Source organism: Dermacentor variabilis, chromosome 9 (assembly GCF_050947875.1).
Source record: "Dermacentor variabilis isolate Ectoservices chromosome 9, ASM5094787v1, whole genome shotgun sequence".
Lineage (NCBI taxonomy): Eukaryota > Metazoa > Arthropoda > Arachnida > Ixodida > Ixodidae > Dermacentor > Dermacentor variabilis.
The window spans coordinates 41,840,862-41,864,151 of record NC_134576.1 but is presented as its reverse complement, the minus strand read 5'-3'; the positions used below and the strand labels follow the sequence as shown (position 1 = coordinate 41,864,151).

The 23,290-nt window shown below is 44.7% G+C and overlaps 1 protein-coding gene across 1 annotated transcript; it reads right to left on the bottom strand.

Moving 5' to 3' along the window:
• Positions 1 to 1,730: 1,730 nt before the first annotated feature.
• On the bottom strand, positions 1,731 to 12,742 carry LOC142557992 (uncharacterized). Its single transcript, XM_075670163.1, has 4 exons — positions 12,534 to 12,742; positions 7,426 to 7,660; positions 3,296 to 3,384; positions 1,731 to 2,155 (listed from the first exon to the last, which is right to left on the bottom strand). Exons 1-4 carry the CDS (start codon positions 12,713 to 12,715, stop codon positions 1,843 to 1,845), a joined length of 819 nt encoding a protein of 272 aa, XP_075526278.1. The 5' UTR covers positions 12,716 to 12,742; the 3' UTR covers positions 1,731 to 1,842.
• Between the last annotated feature and the right edge of the window lie 10,548 nt (positions 12,743 to 23,290).

Genomic DNA, 23,290 nt, shown 5'->3' with positions numbered 1-23,290 from the left:
TACCGCTGAAGATGGGTGGGTCGCGTTGACACAACGGGCCGGGGCAGACCACGGTGGCAGTGGGTTGTGGTTGCGGTGGTCCTTCTTCCGGCATAATGAAGACAGGCTGCAGTGTCCGGTTGCGAAGTTCCTGAATTACTTTTATACCCAGAACCTCCACCAATTGTAAAGGGGGTTTATTCGGGTCGTAGAGAAGCAGCGACCAACGCGGCAACAGCAGCTAGGGCGCAGCCAGTGAACGAACTGGGTATGAGCCACGCGATAGCAACGGGGCTTTTTAGCCTGCCGATCTTCTTCGTCGCAGCTGGATTAAACGGTTCCTTATAAACGTTATACCTAAGTGTACTTACTGAAAGAGCTATAGGTCCCCAGGCTCGTCATTTCTTGAATAGGGCGAATAAGCGTCTACAGGCGTTCAGTCACTCAATTCCACCTCGACATTGTTTGTCTAGTGGCTACGGTGTTGGGCTGCTGAGCACGAGCTCGCGGGATTGAATCCCGGTCACGGCGGCCGCATTTGGATGGGCGCGAAATGCGAAAACACCCGTGACATAGATTTAGGTACACGTTAAAGAACCCCAGGTGGTCCAAATTTCCCAAGTCCCCCACTACGGCGTACCTCATAATCAGAAAGTGGTTTTGGCACATAAAACACCATACTTATTTACTTGATTCCACAGATTATTTAATCATATAGCTATTTGAGACAACCGTCTCGTGCGTTACGTCACACAAGACGAACGAAAGCAGACAACCTTCGCGAAAGCTTGCACTCCGCCACCGACCTAATTTCTCATTCCCGAGCACCACAAGCGGTAGCGTCGTAGTTTTCTTTACATCGAGGCTGCTCCATCTTATCGATTGGCCCAGAGCCACCAGTAATTCCCTCTTATTACTCGTGGATGACGCTACCAAGGCACTGCGCAATATCTTAGCGCTTTATGGATCACACATTGTCGTAACAAAACAGGTTGAAGCGTTTTTTCGCAAGAGTAAAAACTGCCATCTTGCTGTCTCCACCATGGTATCACCATCGTCATTGTCGACGTGCTGCTCTTGTCGTCATACTTACAACTGTTCTTTTTACACAGGTACATCAGACCATCTGACAACTCCTTGGAGAAGTCGAAGCGATGTTTGGACCTCAACCTGCAAAGCGCTTCTCATAGCATCGATTCTTATAGTGCGTATTATTTGGGATCCGTTTTAGACATTTGTTTCATTTGATATCAGAAAGCGTGTATATAAAATAATAAATAATGGACGCGTCAAAGGCTGGCAGAGCATTAGAGGTGTAAAAATTTTGAGGACGCTTAAGCTTCGCCTTTAATAGCGGAACGCGAGAGCTTTCAAAGATCCTTGACTGCTTTACACGCTTCCCGGCAACTGCGCCTCATGTAACCGTAATAAACGCCGAACGTGGGACGCCGACGCAGAATTTTCTGCGACAAGGGGCCTTTAACGCTTTCGTGTTAAAAGCTTGGTTAAGGTGACGTAGGCGGGTTCGGTACAGCGGCGATAATTACAGGTACAGGAAAGTGTCTTGTGCTCGCGTAACTGTTTGCGAAAAGCTAGAACTACATAGTAAAGCCATGGAGCGTCTAAAGACAAGCGATCCGCATCGAACCAGAGTTTGTGCTGCATCTTGTGCTGCAGAACTGCGCTGCAATTTTGTGCTGCATCCAATGGGCATCGTATGGGAGCAATGAATACATCCGTAACCAGGCCCGGAAAACATGTTGAAAATTAATTCTTACGAAATATTCGGGTCGTATTCACTCTTGTGCAGAACGTACCCACAGCCTGCGAAGGAATAAGGCCGGGATACAGAATGCGGACGCTCTATGGAACTACCAAAAATGTCGGCGTGTCCCAGCTGACCGGTTCAGTCTTTTCTACCGCCACGCCCTGACTGTGGCTGATTGTGGTGTTCTCAGTGCCTGTCGTGCCGGTCGTTGTAGCACTAGGCGTTGTGACACTGGTCGTTGTTGCCGATGTAGCCGTCACCTCCACGTCATCACTGATAACTGTGGTCGGCCTGGTGGCGTTCATGTCAGTAACCCTGGCACGCCTGCGGTTCGACACGAGCATACCGATGACGACGACCAGCATGAGACAGATGATCACCGCGCTCCCAATCATCGGAATGATGACCCTGTGGTACGGGCGGGCAAAGAACAATCGCTTATGTTGAGCTGAATCGCGTCGGGTGAGCTCTTAAGCTTAACTGCGGCAGAAGAGGAGCGAACAAGCACTACGTTATTCTAGGTGCTTTCTGCCGTCCAAGCAACTGAGAGTTTCGAATTCTGTTTAAAAGGGGGCTAGTAACACTTTTTTTACGTGGTGGGGGAAGCTTATCAGTCCTTAGGCAATCTGTTATGAACGTCTGAGCTTGGCATGTAGCAAATTTTACAACTGCACTGAATACAACGGCCACTATTTTTAATCCGACCCGCATTCTATAGGGACTTCACGTTCTTTTCGGCGTCATATTTCTTAAACCCTTTCACGCTAACTTGGGACACGTGGTATATTCCACTGAGTACCTTCTCAAATAGACAATTTTGGAATAGGCAATTTGGGCAATTGAGAATGTGCAACAGGGCGGGTGCCGCTAGGTGTCTGACCGAATGTACAACAGAGCATGTGACACTTGTTATATAGGAACATTCTTGGTTATTCCTCTAGAAAGGGCTTGTGCCACTGGTTTCGCGTCTCAATAGGCAAGCAGGACGAGAGGTAAGAAGTGAGGAAGTCGGCAACAGGAAATTACAGTATCAGTTAGAGAGAAGTTAAAAAGTCGGCGTGAAATGTTGCTGAGTTTGCAGGAAAGTAAACAGAATGGGCCCAGAGATTGCATTGAGGAGTTTCACTATGAGGAGTGAGGAAGGTGTGGGTAAAAAGAAAGTGAAATTAGCTGCACCGAAGTGTAGAATTTGGCAATGCGGTCCGTCGCTGCTCTGCGTCGACGCTAATTGCAATAACGTGCTGGGTTCCGCCGGAGTTTCTTGAACTTCAGTAATCATTAACGATATCATGCTCGTTCGCCTCATCCAGGTCTCGAAAAATCAACGACCGCACCGTTACTCATGCCCTTAAGATCAGGGGTCACGTCGGAAGGCCGGCGCACATAATCTAGAGACACAGATTTAAAAACACCGGTGCCGTCGTAGCCGGAGCACAACGGCAGAGCTCACGAAGCCCGCTTTGAACATAGTAAAGAAAGAGGTAGTTGCAAGAACGCGACAAAGGCGCATAAGCGCCATGTGACCCAAAAAAGGTCAGGTCGCCTTACGTCTTCGGTTCCCTCTGTTCGGTCGTGGCAAGGGTGTTGTCGAACCCAACAAGTGCCGGGACATCTCGTGCAGGTGGGTACGTGGCGAGCTGGCCATAGTGCGAAGAGTAACAGAGTTTATTTCACTCATTCAGTCGAAACTGCTAGAAGACGCGAAATTAAATTATTAATTAAATTAAAGTCAAGCCTAACAGAGATGAAAATTAATTATATGAGCTATTTCCTTCTGAAGTTGCCTCTACTTCCTTTTAAATAACAATGCTGAAGTTCCCGTTGAAAGTATTTCAGCACTTTTGGAATTTTATATTCATTCATTTCCTTTGAGGATGAGCTGTTTGTGCAGAAGAATGGTATATGTAGAGCATCATGTGTGGCGCCTGTGTGAAGCAACACTTTCCTTGCAAGCATTGACCACCACATGGAAACCGCTTTTTTAAAGCACAAGGTTTTACGGGTGTTTAAACATGTCGATGATTTTTTTATTGTTTTGGAGAAGCAACAGGAGATCGCACACACTGAGTGTGTTACGGGCGTTTTAGACACTTTTTAAAGTACATGTACAAAGACTCAAGCTTATCCATGAGCTTCCTAATATTGACAAGCGGCATTTTTAGATCTTCAACTCCCGCTTCATAAAACCCATGTGTGTTGGATATACAGCCTCCGCGCACAGAAAGAATTCTTCCCGTTTCAGTCCGTTCATTGAAACACAGTCATCAGAGCAATTACCAGTACAGGCTTACAGTAGTCGTTAACTAGGTCCTGTTGGAGCACGTACGGCAGACATACTCAGATCCTTCCTGGAAGCTTACCATTATCACTAAAAAGACAAGTGTACAATGAATGCATTCTACCGGTGCTAACATTTGGGGAAGAAACTTCGAGACTTACAATGAAGCTCGAAAAGAAGTTAAGAATCGGACAAAGAGAGATGGAACGAAGAATGATAGGCGTAACGTTAAGAGACAGGAAGAGAGCGGTGTGGATCAGAGAGCAAACGGACATATCTGATATTCTGATCAACATTAAGAGAGAGAAATGGAGCTGAGCAGGTCATCTGCTGCGTTGGTTAGATAACCGGTGGACCGTTGGGGTTGCACAATGGGTGCCAAGAGAAGCGAAACGCGGTCGAGGACGGCAACAGACTAGTTGGGGTGAGGAAATTAAGAAACTCGCAGGCGCAAGTTGGCATCGGTTGGCGAAACACAGGGGTAATCGGAGATCGCAGGGAGAGGTCTTCGTCCTGCAGTGGACTTAAAATTGTCTGATGATGATAATGATGACGACGACAACGACGACGAGGTCCTGTTCCTACGTCATTCAGGAAAGCTTCAATTTGCAAATTTCTAGGCTTGTATCGGTGGGCTTCCCAACTTGTTTGTTATCTTCGATCGGGGAACCTTTGTTGATGAAATTTCTGCGTGAGAAAAACAATGCTTGAGAAGAAAGCAAAAAAGAAAAGGAAAACGCGCTCCTGTTGTCATTCCGGAGGCACACAGAGTGGCTCACTCGTTAAAAAATGGCGCTTCCACGTATGATGTCCCAGTAGTGTTTTCGGCTTCCCGAACAGTTTCACGCATTTGTGCTCGCCTGCCATCTGTACAAAGTGCCGAGTGTGTTCAGAAGCACGCAAAGTGCTTTCTTTTAATGTTCAGCCGGGGTCGTTTATAAGATTTCTTTAAGTTTCGGCAGGGCATACATCAGCCAAACTCGCCGTTGTATAAATGCTCGCTTGTGAGAGCACGCATTTATCAATCAGAAATGGGACAGGCTCCCATTTGCAGTATCATCGCCCGGTGTGCACGTGCGAAGGTTTGCTGGTAAACACATTCATACTACGGAAAACCAGATATACGGTGGCGCGGGAAGTAACAGAGGCCATGTATTAAAGAAACGTTGGAGACTAGTGTGTCCGCGTTCCGTCGTTGTTTCTTTACGGGAAAGTGTAAAGTTTTCTTGCGGAGAGGATGTCATTAATCTTGGTATCATTGTCACACAAACTCATTTGCTCTTGTTCTTGTGCGCATGCCTGAGAGTATATGAAGGGAAGTACCGAGAAAAATGAAAATCAGTTGCAAGTGTGCGCCTGTCCGTGATTGTTCTTTGTCCGTGTCTTATTTTGCGCCTAAAACCATTTCTAGCCATGTACCAACTAGCCCGCCAGGAGACGCCACTAAGTTCTTGTAAGCACACGGGCAATATAATTTTTGCTTTTCCTGTAAACAACTATAGTAGCAGTGCAATATATGCTAAATATTTGCTAAGGTGCTCACGTATGCTTTCTGCACACCTCGAATGCGCAATGCATTCGCAATGCAGATACCAGCTGATGCTGCTGGTAGTTCTAGTGAAACAAACTTCTTTTTGTAATCCATGACAGCCATACAATCTGGTGGTCCGTATTTCAAAGATTTCTCAATTACGTGGTGGATAACGTGGATCCAGTCCATTGTTGAATACCTCTTTCAGAAACCAGCGTGTTCGCATGGTTGATTGAAATCAAGTGTTGCCGAAATTCTACTAGAAATTACATTGGTGAATATTTTATGCACACCGATAACAAGGCAATGTGCCTGCCATTATTCAACCCTTTCGCGTCTCCATTGTTGTGGGTGAGAATCATGTTGGACTTCTTGCGACTCTCGGGGACATCTGACGTCACGTGGCATTGCAAATAAAGGGCCGCAAGCTTTTCGAATTGTATATTTACTCCCTCTTAGTTAAATCGATTGTTATGCCCTCTTCTCGTGCCGCTCTTGTTTGAAACCTATTTGCAAAACCCTTCTCAACTTATCGGCCGTCACACACGGAGCTTCTCTATCCTGTTCGTCACTACTTTCATTGAAACTTACCTGTCCTTTCTGGGGACTGAGCAGTTCACTGCAGAATTCCTCTGCTGCCTTTTCTGTTTAGTCGAAATAGCTGATGGCATTGTTCAGCTAATCTTTCACTGCATACATCTCGCTCCTTTCTGTATCAAGTTTTATTCATACTTCCCCCGATCCTACGGTTTCCCCACTCTTTCCAGATGTTATATTTGAGAATATTACTTGTTCTTTTATCAGCTTTAACACTTCAGGCAGTTCTATCCCTACTCTGAAGTTAGATACTTTACTGTTTCGCGCTTATTAGGTCCTTATTTACTCTCGAGTATTGCCTATTTCTTTCATTGGTGCGTTATCTACAACTTCAATCGCGGCCTCTTATATTAGCTTAGTTAAAGTCTAATAATTTTTCTTTATGTCCATCTTTGTGTACCAAGCCTCATATTTGTTTTAAACCTTCCACTTCCTTATTTCACATTTGTTCCTGTTACAAAGAAAGGGGGAAAATGTTCGGATGGGAACAAAAAGCTACAAAAGTAACATAGTTCAACGCGTAAATACCACTGAACTGTATCCGTTCGTATAAACAACGTATTCGCGAGTACTAGGTTAAATTCATCTGCTTGCACCCTGCCTGCGTATACGTTGGGCGATTTTCTTTCTTGTCTAATTTTGCTCTTTCTGTCGTCAAATTTAGAGAAACCGCTTGCCCACTAACTTTTGGTCACTGCATCGTACTCCACGTAACACGGCGCCCTCTGGCAAAATGCTGCGGTCGGCACATGATATAAAATATATATTTTTTTCTTTGTTCCCCGTCAGGGATTTTCCAGATTCACCTCCCGTTATTGCGCTTCGGAAAGCAAAGTAATAATTATATGCAAGCGATTCTTTTTCATGAATTCCGCCAACTTGTCTCCTCTGCTATACTTAGTCGGTTCCATAGTTGACCACTTCCTGATACCTAGCATGTCTTTCCCCTTTATTGCATTGAAATTACCCATGACAACAGTATGCTCCGTTTCTCTTTTCTCATTGGAAAATCAACGGCCTTATACAGTAGTTATAAAACTACATTGCCATGGCAGGACTTTGGGACGTAGAGTAGTAGAATCTGTGATTGATATCTTATATTTAGCTTTATTACGCTGGCTGCGACCATTACCATAATGCTGCAAAAGTTTCGCCATGAGAGGCAGGAAAATCGATTCCGTCACTGAAAACAAGCAACCTGGCGAGGCGAAAAGCACATTTTGTGCGATAGCGAAGATATTTCGCACGGTGATTTCTGAAGACTATTCTTACGTCTGCAGGTTTGGGTGCTTCAGGAGCACCAGGAGGGGGCGCAGCCAGAAGCGCATCCGGGGTAGTAGCCAACTTTCCGACGGAAGGCAGAGGCGGTTGGGAAAGCTCCAACGGGCTGTCGATGGGAGACAACAACGGTGGTGGCTCTGAGGTTCCGCCGCTGTTCTTGGCCTTCGACTGTCGCTTTGGTTTCTTGTTCCTGGCTATTGGCGACTCAGCACCGCCCTCAGGAGACCTGCGCGGGTGCACCGCATTAAGCGTGATTCATGTGGCCATGCCAAAGCCGCGTTTTATAAGATTGGAATTATATGGGCCGTCCAGAAGAATTCCTGTCGTCGTCATCGCGGTTGGCGTCGGCGTCACCGTCACCGTGAGGTTCGAGATAACGTTCAAGTGCGATAAGATTGCGGTCGCGCGCCGTATGCTGCAGGTACGAGGGAAAGTCCGAAAGTGAGACGAGAAGGACGGTGGCGTGATGCGCTACGTCTTCTCGCGCGCACAATGTAGAGGAGGGGAGGGGTGAAAACGAGTAGAATGCGCGCCGTCATCTCGTGCAAACGAAAGCGGGAGCGGACAAGTGACTGCGTGCTGAGGGGATCAGTAGGGTTAGCACACGAATGAGGTTAGCACACGTCTGCTTTTCTAGTGCGGTCGCGGCTGAGCACGGCCGTACGCGCTGTATCTTTAAGGTAATAAGCGGAATGTGCAAAGTTCAGGAGGACCGAGGCGGCTCATGACTTCTTATAGGTTGTGTTCTCATGGTCTATTGCGCGTTGAAACGAGAGACTGCGCCAAGGGAAATTCGCTCGCCGCTCCTCCCGCTCTGCTTCACACCAGCGTTGTGACAGCGAGCGGGCGTGGTCCCCGAGCGAGATCGGCTCATGTCTTTCTGTGCATCCGTGACACCAGCCTTGTTAATTTAATGAGTAAGCTAATGCAAGAGTAGAGAGCTCAGGGCTGAGCTAGTTGATAACATGACAAGCCCCCAAAGCTCTTGTGGTGACTTGATATTCTGTGTCGCTTTGTTTGCGCTCTTTCGCAATAAAATAAGCTAAATGCCAGCTGCGATTTGTGCGGCCGATAGAACTAAGAAACCTTGCTTCGTGTATTTGTCTGTTCCTTCGCTATCGTTATAAGTGTTTCGTTTTTCGGGCAATACTGCAGCTTGTAGGTATATTTGTGTTGTTTTCAGTCTCGTGAGTCAATAATGAGCACTGTGGTTGTCTAGAAATGCGTGATCAAGTGTTTTGATAAGTTCCTGTTCAGTACATAAAATAACACAATGTCTCACTGCATAAAACAAATATAGACGCAAGCAGCCTCCACTACGGCTGCACCTGTGTCTTTACGAAAGAAGACGAAAGCTCTGGGAATAAACGAACAAAATTGGTGCCGCACCTCTCTTTTGGAATGAATGAATGTTGAATGAATGAATGAAGGAATGCTTGATTTTCATGCTGACGCCTAATGCCGGTGTGGGTCCCCTTTGCTCACTGGACCGCTTGGTTGCGTGCTGTGGTCTCCTGGGGGCAGCATGGGCATCAATGGCATGTGTGGGGACCATGTCGTGGGCTTGTCCTTCCTTGCGATGGGGTACTAGATGTTTCTTCATGTAATCGATCAGTCTTGTCTTGTCATCCTGTGTTGATAGTGCTGTAATTGTCTCTTGTCCTCAACCTTCGTTTACATACGCCCAAGAGGAAATGCTGGTTTAGCACTCCCTGGCATGTAGAGCATCGTGGAAGCGGTATTCCTTAGTAGAGGGTCATTCAAGCTGGGGTTCTAGGAGGCCCATTTGTGGCTGCCACAGTAGGACCTGTTCTTCCTTGGTAGGCTGTGCGTGTGGCTTAGCGCAAACTGCCAAGCTGTGCTAGGTCTTTTAGTCTGATGAGATTTGGCGTGGTCAAATTATTTAGAGAAGATTGACAACTTTAATGTGGTTAGTGATCTACTGATAGGTAGTGTCTATATATGTTATATTAAATTGAATTATATGGTTTTACGTGCCAAAACCACTTTCCTATTATGAGGCATGCCGTAGTGGTGGACTCCGGAAATTTCGACCACCTGGGGAAGCTTTAACGTGCACCTAAGTACACCGGTGTTTTCGAATTTCGCCTCCATCGAGATGCGGCCGACATGGTCGGGATTCGATCCCGCGACCTCGTGCTCAGCAGCCCCCTACATGTATGGTATATAGATTTCACGTTTTATACGATGATTATCGTGAAGAGAGACGTTTACCCAGTGATGAAAGTTGGCGACAAAGATGTTTGTGGGAGAGTGGCACATACCAAGTGACGCTAGAATAGCAGCTTGGGCTTGTTGGTTTTCCATCCTGGTGTTAGCAGCGTCAAACGTAGACGGGACACGAGACGGGAAGATGACACCACAGCGCTTGTGGTGTCGTCTTTGTCACATATAAGAGGGAAGATAAAATAAAATGCTAGACGAAGAAATGTTTCAAGAAGACGACGAGGATGGCGTTAAGAATGACGTGGATTAACCGAAGACGAAAGAAGATAAAGAAGAAGTTCTCTGTGAGGTGACAAGAGATTATTGGTGGAGAAGTATCCGGTGAGATGGAAAGCGATGATTGGTGAAGAAGAGAAGACGAAGAGAAGGATTACGTGGACTAACAAGAAGGCTATAAAAGGGCGAGGAAGGGCGAGACACAGGGGGGGGGGGAAGAAAGCAGCGGAGACTTGGCGGGTCAGGGACGGTTCGACCGGAAGAGAGCGACGCCGGCTACCGCTCCGGTGAGCTCGCGTTCTACGGCTTTGCACCGCAGACTTCCTGCCGCTCCTGAGCCTGTTCCGGAGAGTCCACGGAGGACGCCACCACCTGCTACGGCCAGGGGTGTCTCTACCGCTGTTGCTACCCTTCCGGGTGGTGCCCCAACGCCAACATCATCGGCCACACCTCCACGGGCGCTTGGACCGGGAGCGTGTACGACGCAACCAACGACGCCTCCAGCGACGCCAGCCCTCGAACGTCGAACGCCACTCCGACGCCGGCTACGGGACCCACACCACGCCACATCCGCACCGAAACAGACGTGAGCACGAACGCCAACCACTCTGAATAGAACGCTAGTGGCAGTGTTACCGGTTCGTGTGTACTGATAGTTTTTGCATCTTGTGTGTTAGTTTTGTTAGGTTTGTGTGCTGTTGTTCGTGTCGCGTGGGTGGTATTAAATGTGCATCCGTGTGGGTACACCTGTCGCCTAGTCCATTCTTTCGGCCAGAGTGTTCTCCGGAGGAGATCCGTGACAGTCTTGTCGCCGCGTGTCCCGCCAACGTTTTGCGCCGTTGACACCAGGATACCCTGTGACGCAAGTTGGTCCAAAGTTTGGAGCATCGGGACAGTGCTTTTTAGGAGGGGGACTTGACACGTGCACTCATCTATCCTTTTAACGGGGACAGTATTTCACCCGCTAACTTAATGTTATCGCTCAGCGCAGGACGCGCCTGCCTGATTTGGAACTTAGCGGAGTGTTGTCGTTGATTCTTTCTGTTGTGTATGTTCTTGCCGAGCTTTGTCTAATCAGATTCCATGCGCGACACAAATGGTGTAGTACTTTCTGGAAGGCGCACGGGCACCAACGATTACGCTTGAACGTTCGACGATTGATGCGTAAAAACCTACGCGCTTGCACCGCCGATCCCGCCGATTGCCGCCGACCGTGCTCGCCGCTATCGTTGTGCTTTGAGTGTAGCCTGTCTTTCTGGGCACAGGCTCGTCCAATAAATAGTTTCGTGAGTCACAGTTCTACAGCAAAGTTGTACGCCTCTCCCTCCCAATGTATTTGCTTTGTCCAGGGACAAAAATAACTTTTCTCGCTGGCCGATCCCGGAGATAGCGCAATACCGGGCCGACCCGTAAAGGAGGTGAAGCAGACTTCAAGAAATTCGTTCCTAATGATAGTAATAATCACGAACAGTAAATGCAGCACATAAATCAAGATTTCTGTGTATTTTTCATGTTTGTGCGTCAACAATAAGAAAGGCGAGCATGGGCCGATCCTGGTCTCAGTGCAATGAAGCAGGCTTCAAACACTCCGCCAATAATAATAATAATAATAATAATAATAATAATAATAATAATAATTGAAATAGATCAATCGAGATGCATTGTTTGAAATCGGAGGGTATACTGGAATTGTTTGTGAACAGCCCATGTACTCACGAGCAGGAGGCATTCCCATATACGCAAAGGGTAAAAATGTTTGCACTGTCATAAATCCTTGACTAGCTAGAGGACCATGCCACAGACTGTGGTGATGTATCTGGCGTACAAATAAAACGGAACTGTGATATTCACTGTGCATTTATATCTAGGCATACCCAAGTGTGATATCTAGAAGTTCATGTCAACTAACTTTGAATGGTTTAGCCGTGATGACACAACTCCTGTTATAATCGTTGAGGACTTCAATGTGGACATTTCAAAAGCCATAGAAAAAACTGTTCACTGATTTGTGCTAGAACAGCTTGGTTCGAAGTGCCACACAAGTCACTCAACTACCCAGCAAAGGTTGTGTATATAAATTTAACTTTGGCCTAGGCTCTGCCTAAGGTTGTAGACGAAACAATCACTGTATATCTCAGCAATCGCAACGCTATCGCCACTACCATTACCAAATGATAAAAATAAATGCATGTACCCTTGCATACCCCTGTGTAATGTGCTACAGCTTCGCTGGTCACCCACCTTCACAGAGTGGAATGGCTCCTCAGTTTTCTTGTTATTAAGTTCTTCGCCATCCCTACAACGAGACAATATTGATTCAGTGCTAACGCATTACCGTCGACAGTCATTGTGTGACAGGTTCTCCCGCGATGTTTTCTTTTTCAGTTTCGGTAAAGAGGTATGTTCTTGCGAGCTTTTCGCATGCACTCTTATCTAAACTTAAAACTTGCACGGAGGCAGCGTGTACTATGTCTACACAACCTTAAACTGGACTTTTTCCAGGTTCGAAATATTGTTGCCGTTGGCATTTAAGAAGGCACTCCAACGGTTACCGCTGGACTCGAGCGCTCAATAAAACTAGAGGAGCGAGTCCCTAACAGCTGTTGCTGTAAACAAAACCAAGAGTGGCGACTCACTTGCTGTCTCTGCAGTTTGCGTCGAGGGACTTGGTGCGCTTCTTGGTGCGTTTCTTGTGCGCCTTCTCGCACGAGGGTGACGCGGCTTGCCCCGCATCCGCTGGGCCGGTGACCGCAACCTGCGCTGATGTTTCGACGGGGCTTTGCTCCGAAGCTTTTTCCTTGCCGCCTTGATTCTGCATGGGATTGTCTTAGGGCGTTGCTCTTCTTCTTCTACTTCTTCCTTCAAAATCGTGGCAAATACCCGCGAGGGTGCGGGATTAACCATGGTTCTCAATGGAAACATTATATGACCTTCTTGAATCATGTTAACTGATTGATATGTACTATATATATTTATTAATAGCGATTTTAAATTATTCTTCAGTTCTCATTATTTTGAATTGTGGTCATGCCATTTTTGACGAAGATGCTATATTATGAAAATAACGCGATTCAGTGTTAATATTGAGGAAAAGCTGTTTAACATGGGAGTCTCGAAGTAGCAATGACATAGTTATGCACAATTTGACGCACTTCCTTTCGGACTCGATGACGGGTGCTTGCCCCAAAATATTGCTATGGAACAGTGTTTACAATGACGAAGAGGAGAGCAGTGAGAAGGCAACGACGTCGATTAGAGGCTAGCGCGGGCTGTTGCCTTTTGGCCAAGTGCGGCGTATTCCCTTGTAAATACGCTTGTATATCGTTTTTCGTCTGCATCTTCCTACGTAACATATCTCGTGGAGGTGGACGTTTCCTGTACCTCGTCACGGAGCTTCGCAGTGGACGGTGCGTCGAGCCTTCCTTCATGGCTCCCGGCGACGACAACTCGACTCCACCGGCGCGAACACCTGCTGCGACTTCGCCGACCTACATTACTCTCCCCGCTCCCCATGATCCTGGCGTATTCTCGGGCAAAGATGGGGAAGACGTCGATGACTGGATCAGCCTATACGAACACGTAAGCCGTAATAACCGGTGGGACCCTACTATCATGCTCGCCAACGTAGTCTTTTACCTCGGTGGCACACCTCGAGTTTGGTTTCGGACGCACCTAGATGAGCTCACCAATTGGGATTCGCTTAAGCAAAAGCTCCGAGACTTGTGGGGCAAACCATACGGTCATCAACTTGCCGCGCAGAAGGCATTATCCGGCCGCGTCCAGAAGTCAACGGAGCCCTACGTCATGTACAATCAGGACGTCTTGGCTCTGTGTCACAAAGTTGACGCACACATGACTGAGTCCGACAAGGTCTCCCACATCCTCAAAGGCATTGCCGATGACGCCTTCAACTTGCTCGTTTCCAACGCCGCGGCAACGGTGGATGCAGTTATAGAAGAGTGCCGCCGCCTGGAACTCGCTAAAAGCCGACGCATTGACCAGAAGTTTGCCCGTCTGCCCAATATCCCAGCGACATCTTCCTGTGCCGACGCTCCTCGTCCCTCCAACACTGGCGATGTTACCCGGATCGTCCGGCGTGAGATCGAGGCCGTCTATCCGGCTGCCTTCGATTCCAGCCCCTCCAACGCACCTGCAGTCACGGTTTCCCTGATCCAGGCGAGCTCAATGACTAGCTCAATGAAAGAGCTCGTCAGCACAGCACTAACCTAAAGAATAGCTATGGGAGTCATTTAGCTGGACACTGCAACAAGTGTCAATGCACCCCCATATTTGAAAAGACAAAATTCATAGGGAAAGGAAAAAGTAAAAAGGAAAGGGAAATAGTAGAGGCCTTTCATATAATAAAGGAAGGCGATAAATGTGTAAGCACTCCCTCTCTTGCCTTGTCGGGAAAAGAAATAACATTTTTGGAAGAAATATTAAAATGATGATTTGAAGATGTTTTTGCGAATGATGTGCGCATGCCTATGCTGAAGAAGGTATAAATGTCCGGTGATTTTCAAATAAACTTCCAGTTGGCACTCAGCGCTTGTCTGTGGTATTCGTTTCCTTGTGTCCTCGTCTTTTTCGCGCTGTTTCACCTCAGTTCTAAGTTTTCGCCTGGTGCGCTCGTGCTCCTGGGGTCGCCCTCTCGTCACGTAGGACTTTCAGAAAAGCCCTACCGCGTGCTGCGCCAGGTGACGCCTGTGACGTACGAAATTGCTCCTGTGTGTTGAACCTCGTCTTGTACTCTGGCATCTAGCTATGTCGGGCACGTCAGTAGGCTCAAGGCCTACTAAACTGCTTCCGAGTCCGGCCTTCAGTTGCTCCGGGACGGCGCTTTTGCCGCCGGGGGTGGTGCTACGGAACAGTGTTTACAATGGCGAAGAGGCGAGCAGTGAGAGGACGATGACGACGATTAGAGGCTAGCGCGGGCTGTTGCCTCTTGGACATGTGCGGCGTATTCCCTTGTAAATATACTTGTATATAGCTTTTCGTCTGCGTCGTCCTACGTAACAATATGAAATGGTAATGACCGAAAGAGGAATGCCCGTATGCAATACGGGCTGCTCTAAGTAGGCCTTTGTTTCGGAATAATATTTTCGGGAAAAGGGGAGGTAATGATCCCGTAATTCTGTACTCCCACATGACGCACAAAGGTTCGATGGTGCGAACGCACGCCTAGAAAGGTAATGGAAACTTTGCATGCATTGTTAAGATGGACAAGACCGGACATTCCAGGGGAACGCCGAATGTTCCTACTCCGGTGGAGCAAGCAGAGGCTCATTTTTTCGGCGCAGGCTTGTTGTTAACGCCACCAGAGCAAGGTTGGGTAGGAAGAAACTTAGTGGCCCACCAAGCGCTGCCTTTGCCAAGGTGTCTGCAATGTCATTAAGTGGTAGTCCAGAATGCCCAGGTACGCAGAAAGGCAGGATTTCTTTAACATTATGTGCAATAAGAAGCGTAGCGGTGTAATAATGAATTATTTATGGTTTCTAGCGACGTAAGGACTAACAATAAGTCTCTGAGCAATATTGCACTCGACTGGTTTGCACGGTGACACTTGTCGCTCTTCTCTCTGTTTTACGTGCTTCACGTACACGAAGACGATGATGATCATGCGCCTTCAAAACATGCCACTCACTCACAATGGACGATGCGCCAAGAAAGTGGTTATTGTACACACACAACGACAAAGACAATGAAGGTGCGCCTTAAAAACATGGCACGAACCCACGGAGGCGAACGGCGCCTCGCTTTCGACTGCTGCCTCGCCCGGGCTCTGACGGTTCGAAATCCACGGCCAGGCTTCCAAGTGATCCTCTTGTCTCGTATCCGAAAGGGGACTGGCCAAGCTTCAACTACTTGTAGTGCTTGGGTTCTTATATAAGTGCGTTTCTTTTTCCAGGGACCGTGAATGGCCGTCTCTGATCCCGGCCAGTGCTCGCCCTGGTGGGCGAGTCGTCCCACTGAGTCGGTGGCCCTGGAGTGTTTTCTTCGCGACGGAGTCAACACCTTACCCGTGGTGATCGTTCCCACAGATGGTGGATTCATTCGGTTGACCTCATCAGAAGTTTTCCAGGAGGAGCTGCGCGGTATAACCGAACACTTCATTGACATCTCCGAGGTGAGGCGTTTTGGCAAGAATGGCATTCCGTGTAAGTCATCTACCGTTCAGTGCCTCCATACTTTGCTCAAGTGCACGAAATTCGCTAGCATTACGGTTCGTGGTTTCGTGTCTCCACATCTCGAATGCGTGAAGGGCATTGTTCTGGGGGTCGCCACCGGTATTCCTCTTGAGACCTTCTGGAATATGCCCTCTCCGGCTGGTATTGTTTCGGTTTACAGATATTATAAGTTAGTAGGTGATAACCGAGTTCCAACTGAGAGCGTTATCGTCTGGTTCTCTGGTTTAACGCGCCCGTCTGAAGGGAAGGCTCGGCCGTACTTCTAACGCGTGGAGGTCTCGACTCCTAAACTACTGCAGTGCCGAAAGTGCTGGAGATTTCGGCACCAGTGCTAACGCCTGCAGTTCTTCAGTGATATGCTGAAATTGTGCCGGCTTTCACTCCACGTCAGCGTGCGATGCAGATGCTCCGACGTGTTGCTTTTGCGATGGCTCTCATGGTGCTACGGATGCTACCTGCTCCGCGCGAGGCCATGAAATGCAGGTGCTTGAGATCGCAAAGAAACTTCATTGTACGCGCACGGAAGCGATAGCAGTGATTAAAGAGCGTGAAGTCGGTTACGCAGCCGCTGCATTCCGTTAGTCCACGTCACTAGAAGTGACAGTTTCGGCCGCAGTAGCCGCAGTAACCGCAGCTATTGACAAGGCAATCCCATTAGTTATGGAGAGACTTGTTAACACCTTTGCCGAAAGTATAACCGAGATCATGATTGATCATGACTGGTCATGACTGATCATAAATCGTACTTTGCTGCGGCAGCTCCCACCCCTTCAGCTAATATTACTGTGCAACATTCAAACGAAACAAACTTTTATAGTTAGGCAGAAGTTGCGTCTCATACCTCCATGTGGTCTCCACTATCAAGCCTTGCCGAATTTAATGATGGCTAATCCCCGAAAATTAGGAAAGCTATCCTACTCCTTGGGTCATCCTCGAACCCGTTCATAATTAACAATGTTGCAGCTTCTTATTCGCAGACAATAGCTTCTTTTAACACATACTTCCACTCTGTCTTTACGACTGATAACCCTATAACCCTTGTTTTGGAATCCACACCATACCCTGCATACCCTCCATGGCTTCTAAGCACATGCACGGAAGGGTTGCAAAATAAATATCAGCGTTTGAAAAGATTGTTGTGTTTTGCTAAAAGATAGATTTATATCCCACTCGTGTTCAAGGTTACTTCAGAACAGTACCCTAATACTTGAAAAATTCTGAACAACGCGGGAAATGCCAATAGGATATTTCTGAAACGTACAAGAAATTTGTAAATATGTTTCTAGGATGAGCGGCAGAAAGTTGAAAAAAATGTTACTAGGATATTTCAAGGTCGAGAAATAAGAAGTTGGCAGAATTTTGCTATAATATTTCTAAAAAGTATTAAGATGGTTAGTAGATCCTGCTTTTAATTTTTGAAACATGTTCATTCAGCGTTTAAAGAAAGTTTGTAACTAAGTTTTTTATTCAATATCAGTGGCCAATATTCGACAGGAAGTTGGTATGGAGTTCTTAGGAACTATGAGAAAAAGCATGAAAACATTTATTAAACCGTTGGTACATTCTAGTAACATTTGTTTAAAATATGTTTAAATGTGTTTAAAATATGAACTAAAAACTAATAGTTCATGCTCGGCCGTTCATTTCAACGCACAAAGTTTGCGGAAACACTATGACGACATTAATTCCCTTCTGTCTACGCTCTCTTTTCGATTTACCATCATTAGCTTTACTGAGACTTGGCTCTGCGATGACGACAAAAACTTATTTTCCTTCCCTTCTTACTCAGCCGAATACTGTCATAGACAAACTAGCAGTCATGGTGGTGTGGCCGTTTACGTATCATCACATCTTAGCTATAAACGTCGTCATGACCTCGACTTAAATCTAACAAACTGTGAATCTGTTTGGTTAGAATTCAATCATCCTTTTCTTCAGGCTGATAACAGAAGCTTTATTTTTGGTTGCATTTACAGATCACCGTTTTCATCTTACATTGACTTTTGTTCTGACCTCGATCAATCCCTAGAGAAACTATCATTTAATAACAAGACTGTAGTTATTATTGGCGATATCAATGTAAACCTTCTGGATGAAACTTCACCTACCTCCTCCCTTTATAGCAACTGTTTTCAGAGTTACGGTTTTGAATGTTTGGTAACGCTACCTACTCGTTGCAATAAGATAAATGAGGGCACACTACTAGATCATGCGCTAAGCAACATGACGTCACCGCCAGAGGCTCCTTGATGTCGACATAACGGACCATTACCCTATCTTTCTTTTCCTCAACTCAGAGCCGCAGTCACCCACTATTTCATACTTCAGCTACGTACTGAACAAAGATGCCTTTTTCGAATCTGTGACTACAACTGACTGGTCTGCTGTCCTTGAAATTAATGATCCGCAAGAAGCCTTTTCTCAGTTCTCCGTAATTTTCTTATCATTAATCGATTCACATACCGTCAAGAAAAAATGCAAGAAAATCCTCTCCCGTCCTCAAAACCCTTGGTTAAATGCTAGCATACTAGCCAATATGCGGAAACGTGACAACCTATATAAAAAAACTAAAAGGCAACCTTTTAATGTCGCCCTCTCTGCACGATACAAAAAATTTGCAACGCACTCAACAGCAAAATAAAGAATGCGAGGAAAACCTACTATGAGCACAAACTTGGTCAGTCTGGCAGCAACTCGAGACAAACGTGGCAAGTTTTAAATTCCTTTTTGCGCAGAAATGAACAACTGTCATTTATCGATACCATCACAAACGATCACATTACATATGATCAACCATTTGAGATAGCAAGGGCGTTCAGTGATGCCTTTTTTCCGGACAAACCAGTCATCAGTAGCCGTCCTTTGTCACTGAATCGTGTGCCGCATTCATTTTTTCTTTACCCTACAACACCACATGAGGTTCTTGATGTCATTCGCAAGCTGAAAGTAACCAATGCCGGTCTCGATAATATTCATCCTAGTAACATAAAACTAGTTGCTCATCTCATATGTGATGTCTTATGTTTTATTATCAATTTAATATTCAGGACTGGCGTTTTTCCATCTGACCTGAAACGAGCAAAGGTAATTCCAGTTTTTAAGAGAGGCGATCGTTCTTTACTGACAAATTACCGCCCAATATGCATACTGCCATTCTTTAGTAAAGTGATTGAAAAGTTGACTGTTACTCGATTAACCAATTACCTGTCTAAATTTAATATCCTTTCCAATTCTCAGTATGGTTTTCGTCCTGCCTATTCAACTGACCTTGCTCTTATCTTCCTAACGGAACGCTTAAAGGAAGCTATTGATAAAGGTTTTTTTTTTGCTGATTTAGTTCTTATTGATTTTACGAAAGCTTTTGACACTGTTAACCATCATATTTTGTTTTTAAAGTTGGAAGCTCTAGGCATAACTGGGCCAGCACTAATGTTACTACGAACCTACCTGCAGGATAGACATAACATAGTTAAAATTTCTAATGTTTTTTCCGAAGCTAAGGTTACTAACTTAGGAGTGCCGCAGGGTTCTATTCTGGGACCTTTATTATTTTTAATTTACATTAACGATCTGCCTGACTGTCTAACATCCTCAGAATGTGTGTTGTACGCCGACGACACAACCATAATTAACTACGATAAAAATATTTCGTCCTTAGTTACTAAACTAAATAATGACTTGGCTAAGGTTACGAACTGGTGTATAAATAATAATCTTGTTATTAATCCCTCGAAAACCGAGTTTATTGTATTTAATTCCCCCCAGAAACAATCTTGTTCAGTTCCATTGCTGATTATTGGTTCCCTTTTAATCCCTTCTAGCACTCATTGCTCATTATTAGGGGTAGAACTAGATTCTAACCTCAAGTTTCATCATCATATCTCGAATATTAAAAAGAAAGTTGCTTACGGCATTCGGTTACTGATTAGAGCCCGCCAATTTTTCAACTGTTCTACACTTGTGTCGCTATATTACGCTTTTATACACTCACACATTAACTACTCGTTAATATGTTGGGGAAATACATACAATACTCACCTCAGTTCACTTCAAACTTTGCAAAACCAAGCAATTAGAATAGTCACCTCTAGCCCCTATAATACTAGCGCTCTCCAATTGCTACACCGCAATAACATTCTGTCTGTCAAAAAAACTGTGATGTATAATCTGGGTATATTTATTTTTAAGTTATTCAAGATTCATTTTCAAGATTCATTTTATTTCTCCAAGAAAAAAAGGCCGGGGACAAAAAGCTGCCTTGAAGCAGCTTGGCGGGGTCCGGGGCCCATTTACAAAATGGCAGCAGTGAAGGGAAAAAAGTACAATTTGACATACATCATGAATCAAGGAACACAATGCAGAATTTTAATTAAGCCTAATGCAATACAAGGTAAAAATTCAAATATACAATGCACTGAGAAGTAACAAAACAGCATAATACAGCGTTATAGCAGAAACAGAAGGAGTAAAACGTAATTGCATTTCAACATTACGATATAATATATCAAGTTCAAACAATACATAGCAGCATTTCTTTTTATACAATGGAAAAAAACACTATTAGCCTAATTTGGGTTTGAACCCACCACATGCTCAAAAAATTGCTGAACAATTGTTTTTCTGTTTAGGTTCATATTTTCTGTGTACCATTTGTTTGTGTTAAGGGTGTTCGGAACCAGGAAATGCAACATTTGGGAGCCATACGTCGTGCGAAGTCGGGGTAGATGCCATTTCTCTTTGCGTCTGGTGCTTGTATGAGTGTGCGTTTGTGTCACCGATGAGAGTTGGATTATGAACTTAGCCCGAGGCAAGCTGAAGTTATTCAAGGCGCGAAGAATGGTAAATGACACTAGATGATGAATGGGAGATATTCCATGTTTAATAAACAGTGGTCTGGTGTGAGCTAGGTAATCTGAGCCAGAAACTATGCGGATAGCTTTTTTTTGCAGAAGTAGTAGTTGGTTTAGATGCACGCCAGCCGCAGTTCCCCACACAAGATGGCAGTAGCTTATTTGAGAGTGAAATAATGAATGATATATTAATTTTTTAACTTTCACGGGAAACAAGTCGCGACCTCGTGAAAGAGCTCCTACAGATTTCGACAAGCTTAAAGAAAGATGACGGAAGTGATCAGCCCATTTAAGATGTTCGTCAAATATTACGCCAAGAGATTTATATTTACTTACGATTTCGATAGCGTAGTCTCCAATAAGCAGTGGGATTGATATGGTTACTTTCCGATTTATCGAACGAAAAATAACCGCCTTTGTTTTATTATGATTAATCTTTAAACTGTTTACATGTGACCAGTTATGGAGGCTTTCCAATATGACGTTCGCTTCAAAGAGGAGTTCATTCGATGAGTTTCCAGATAAAAATAAACTAGTGTCGTCGGCATATATTATAAATTCCGCCTTCTTGGAAATATGGACGAGATCGTTTATATATACGTTAAAGAGGAACGGACCTAAGATACTGCCCTGCGGTACTCCGCATCTTATATACTCAAAACTGGAGCTATAACCATCAACACATACGGTTTGCTGCCATTTTTCAAGGTATGACTTTATCAACTTAAGCGGATTGCTTCTGATACCGTATGCATAAAGTTTATCTAAAAGAATGTTATGATTAATGCAGTCAAATGCTTTGCTGAAATCGACAAAAATGCCTAATGTTAGAAGTTTATTTTCAATGTTTTGCAAAATTAGTTCTTTTTGTTTAAGTAGCGCAGATTCCGTACATAAGCCTTTTCTAAAACCAAATTGGGAATCTGTAAAAAGGCGATTATCGTTAAAGTAAATTTCCAAACGCTTAAGGAAAATTTTTTCTAGTGGTTTCGAGAAAATTGGCAGAATCGATATTGGTCGATAGTTGCCCATGTCTTGTGTCGTCCCACATTTATGGATAACAATCACTTTGGCTAGTTTTAGTCTGTCTGGGAAGGCAGATGAAGATATTGATAGGTTAAATATATACGATAACTAATAATGAAGTTAATAATAATAATAATGAATAAAGAAGTTCCTGCATGTATAATTCCTAAAACCTGCCTGATAAACACTAATGTCACTAGATTTGCTTTGCACAATAATCTAATTTTACCTCAGGTGTGCACCAACTATGGCAAACAATCAGTTCATTTTGCTGCCTTTTCATTTTGGAATTCCATACCACTTTGCATCAAAACTTCGCGTTCAACATCCGTATTTAAAAACACATCTGAAGAATTTTCTTCTAACAGAAAATATTTAATAACTTCTTTCTTCTTTTCTTTTTTTCTCTTTTTCTTCACCCTTATTACTTCAAATATTCCGCTGTTCTGATACCTTTCTTTTTTATTAGTAGTCATGTATATTTCGAAGTTCTTTTGTTGTTGTTTCTACTGTTGCATTTATGGTCATGTATATTTGAAATTCTTTTTTTTTGTATTGCATGTTTGGGTAAAATTTCCGTTACTGTTCAATTCGTTTAGCTCATTTGGTTTTACTGCATTTGCTCCTTGCAATTGTATAATTTCCTTCGTTAGATTTCTTGTAACTAACTCGTAATCTTGTTTTGCATTCTCCAGTACTTACTTTCTTCCATGTTTGCTTATATATGATTTTAATGTAGTTCAATTTGTTGCTTTAGAAAGCGCATATTTATAAATAACAGGAGGTCCCGATACGGTCATTGACTATGGGACCTCCTTCTGTATATTATTTGTTCTTATAACCTGTAATCTATAATGAATAAAAATCAATTTCAATTTCAATTTCAAAGTTACTAGAAATTTTTGTAAAAGAAGGGCTGTACTTCACATCATGCTCAAGAGAACAAGAATATCATTTTGCTGTTGTATTTGAACAAGTTTGAGAACACGTGCACAGAATTCGGCTCTATTTTGCTTACAAGTGTTTTGAAAAAATTTAGCCGAGCTGTGAATTTTCTTTGAAGACATGGGAACTTCTGCTCACTTTTACGTCACAGCTACTGACGCTCTGTTTCAAGACTGAAGAGCGCGAGCCTTCAATGAGTACAATCAGAGCCCATTGATAATTTTACTGGTCACGAAACTTCTCCGTCATGCTATGGGAGAGCTTAGAGGAGTGGAAGTTAGACAAGCTCAGACTTTGAATTGTATTGCCTGTTTCGTCAGCACAAAAATATCATGTGAAATATGAAGGTGAAGTGCTTGTGATTGTTCTGTATGCAATGCAGTT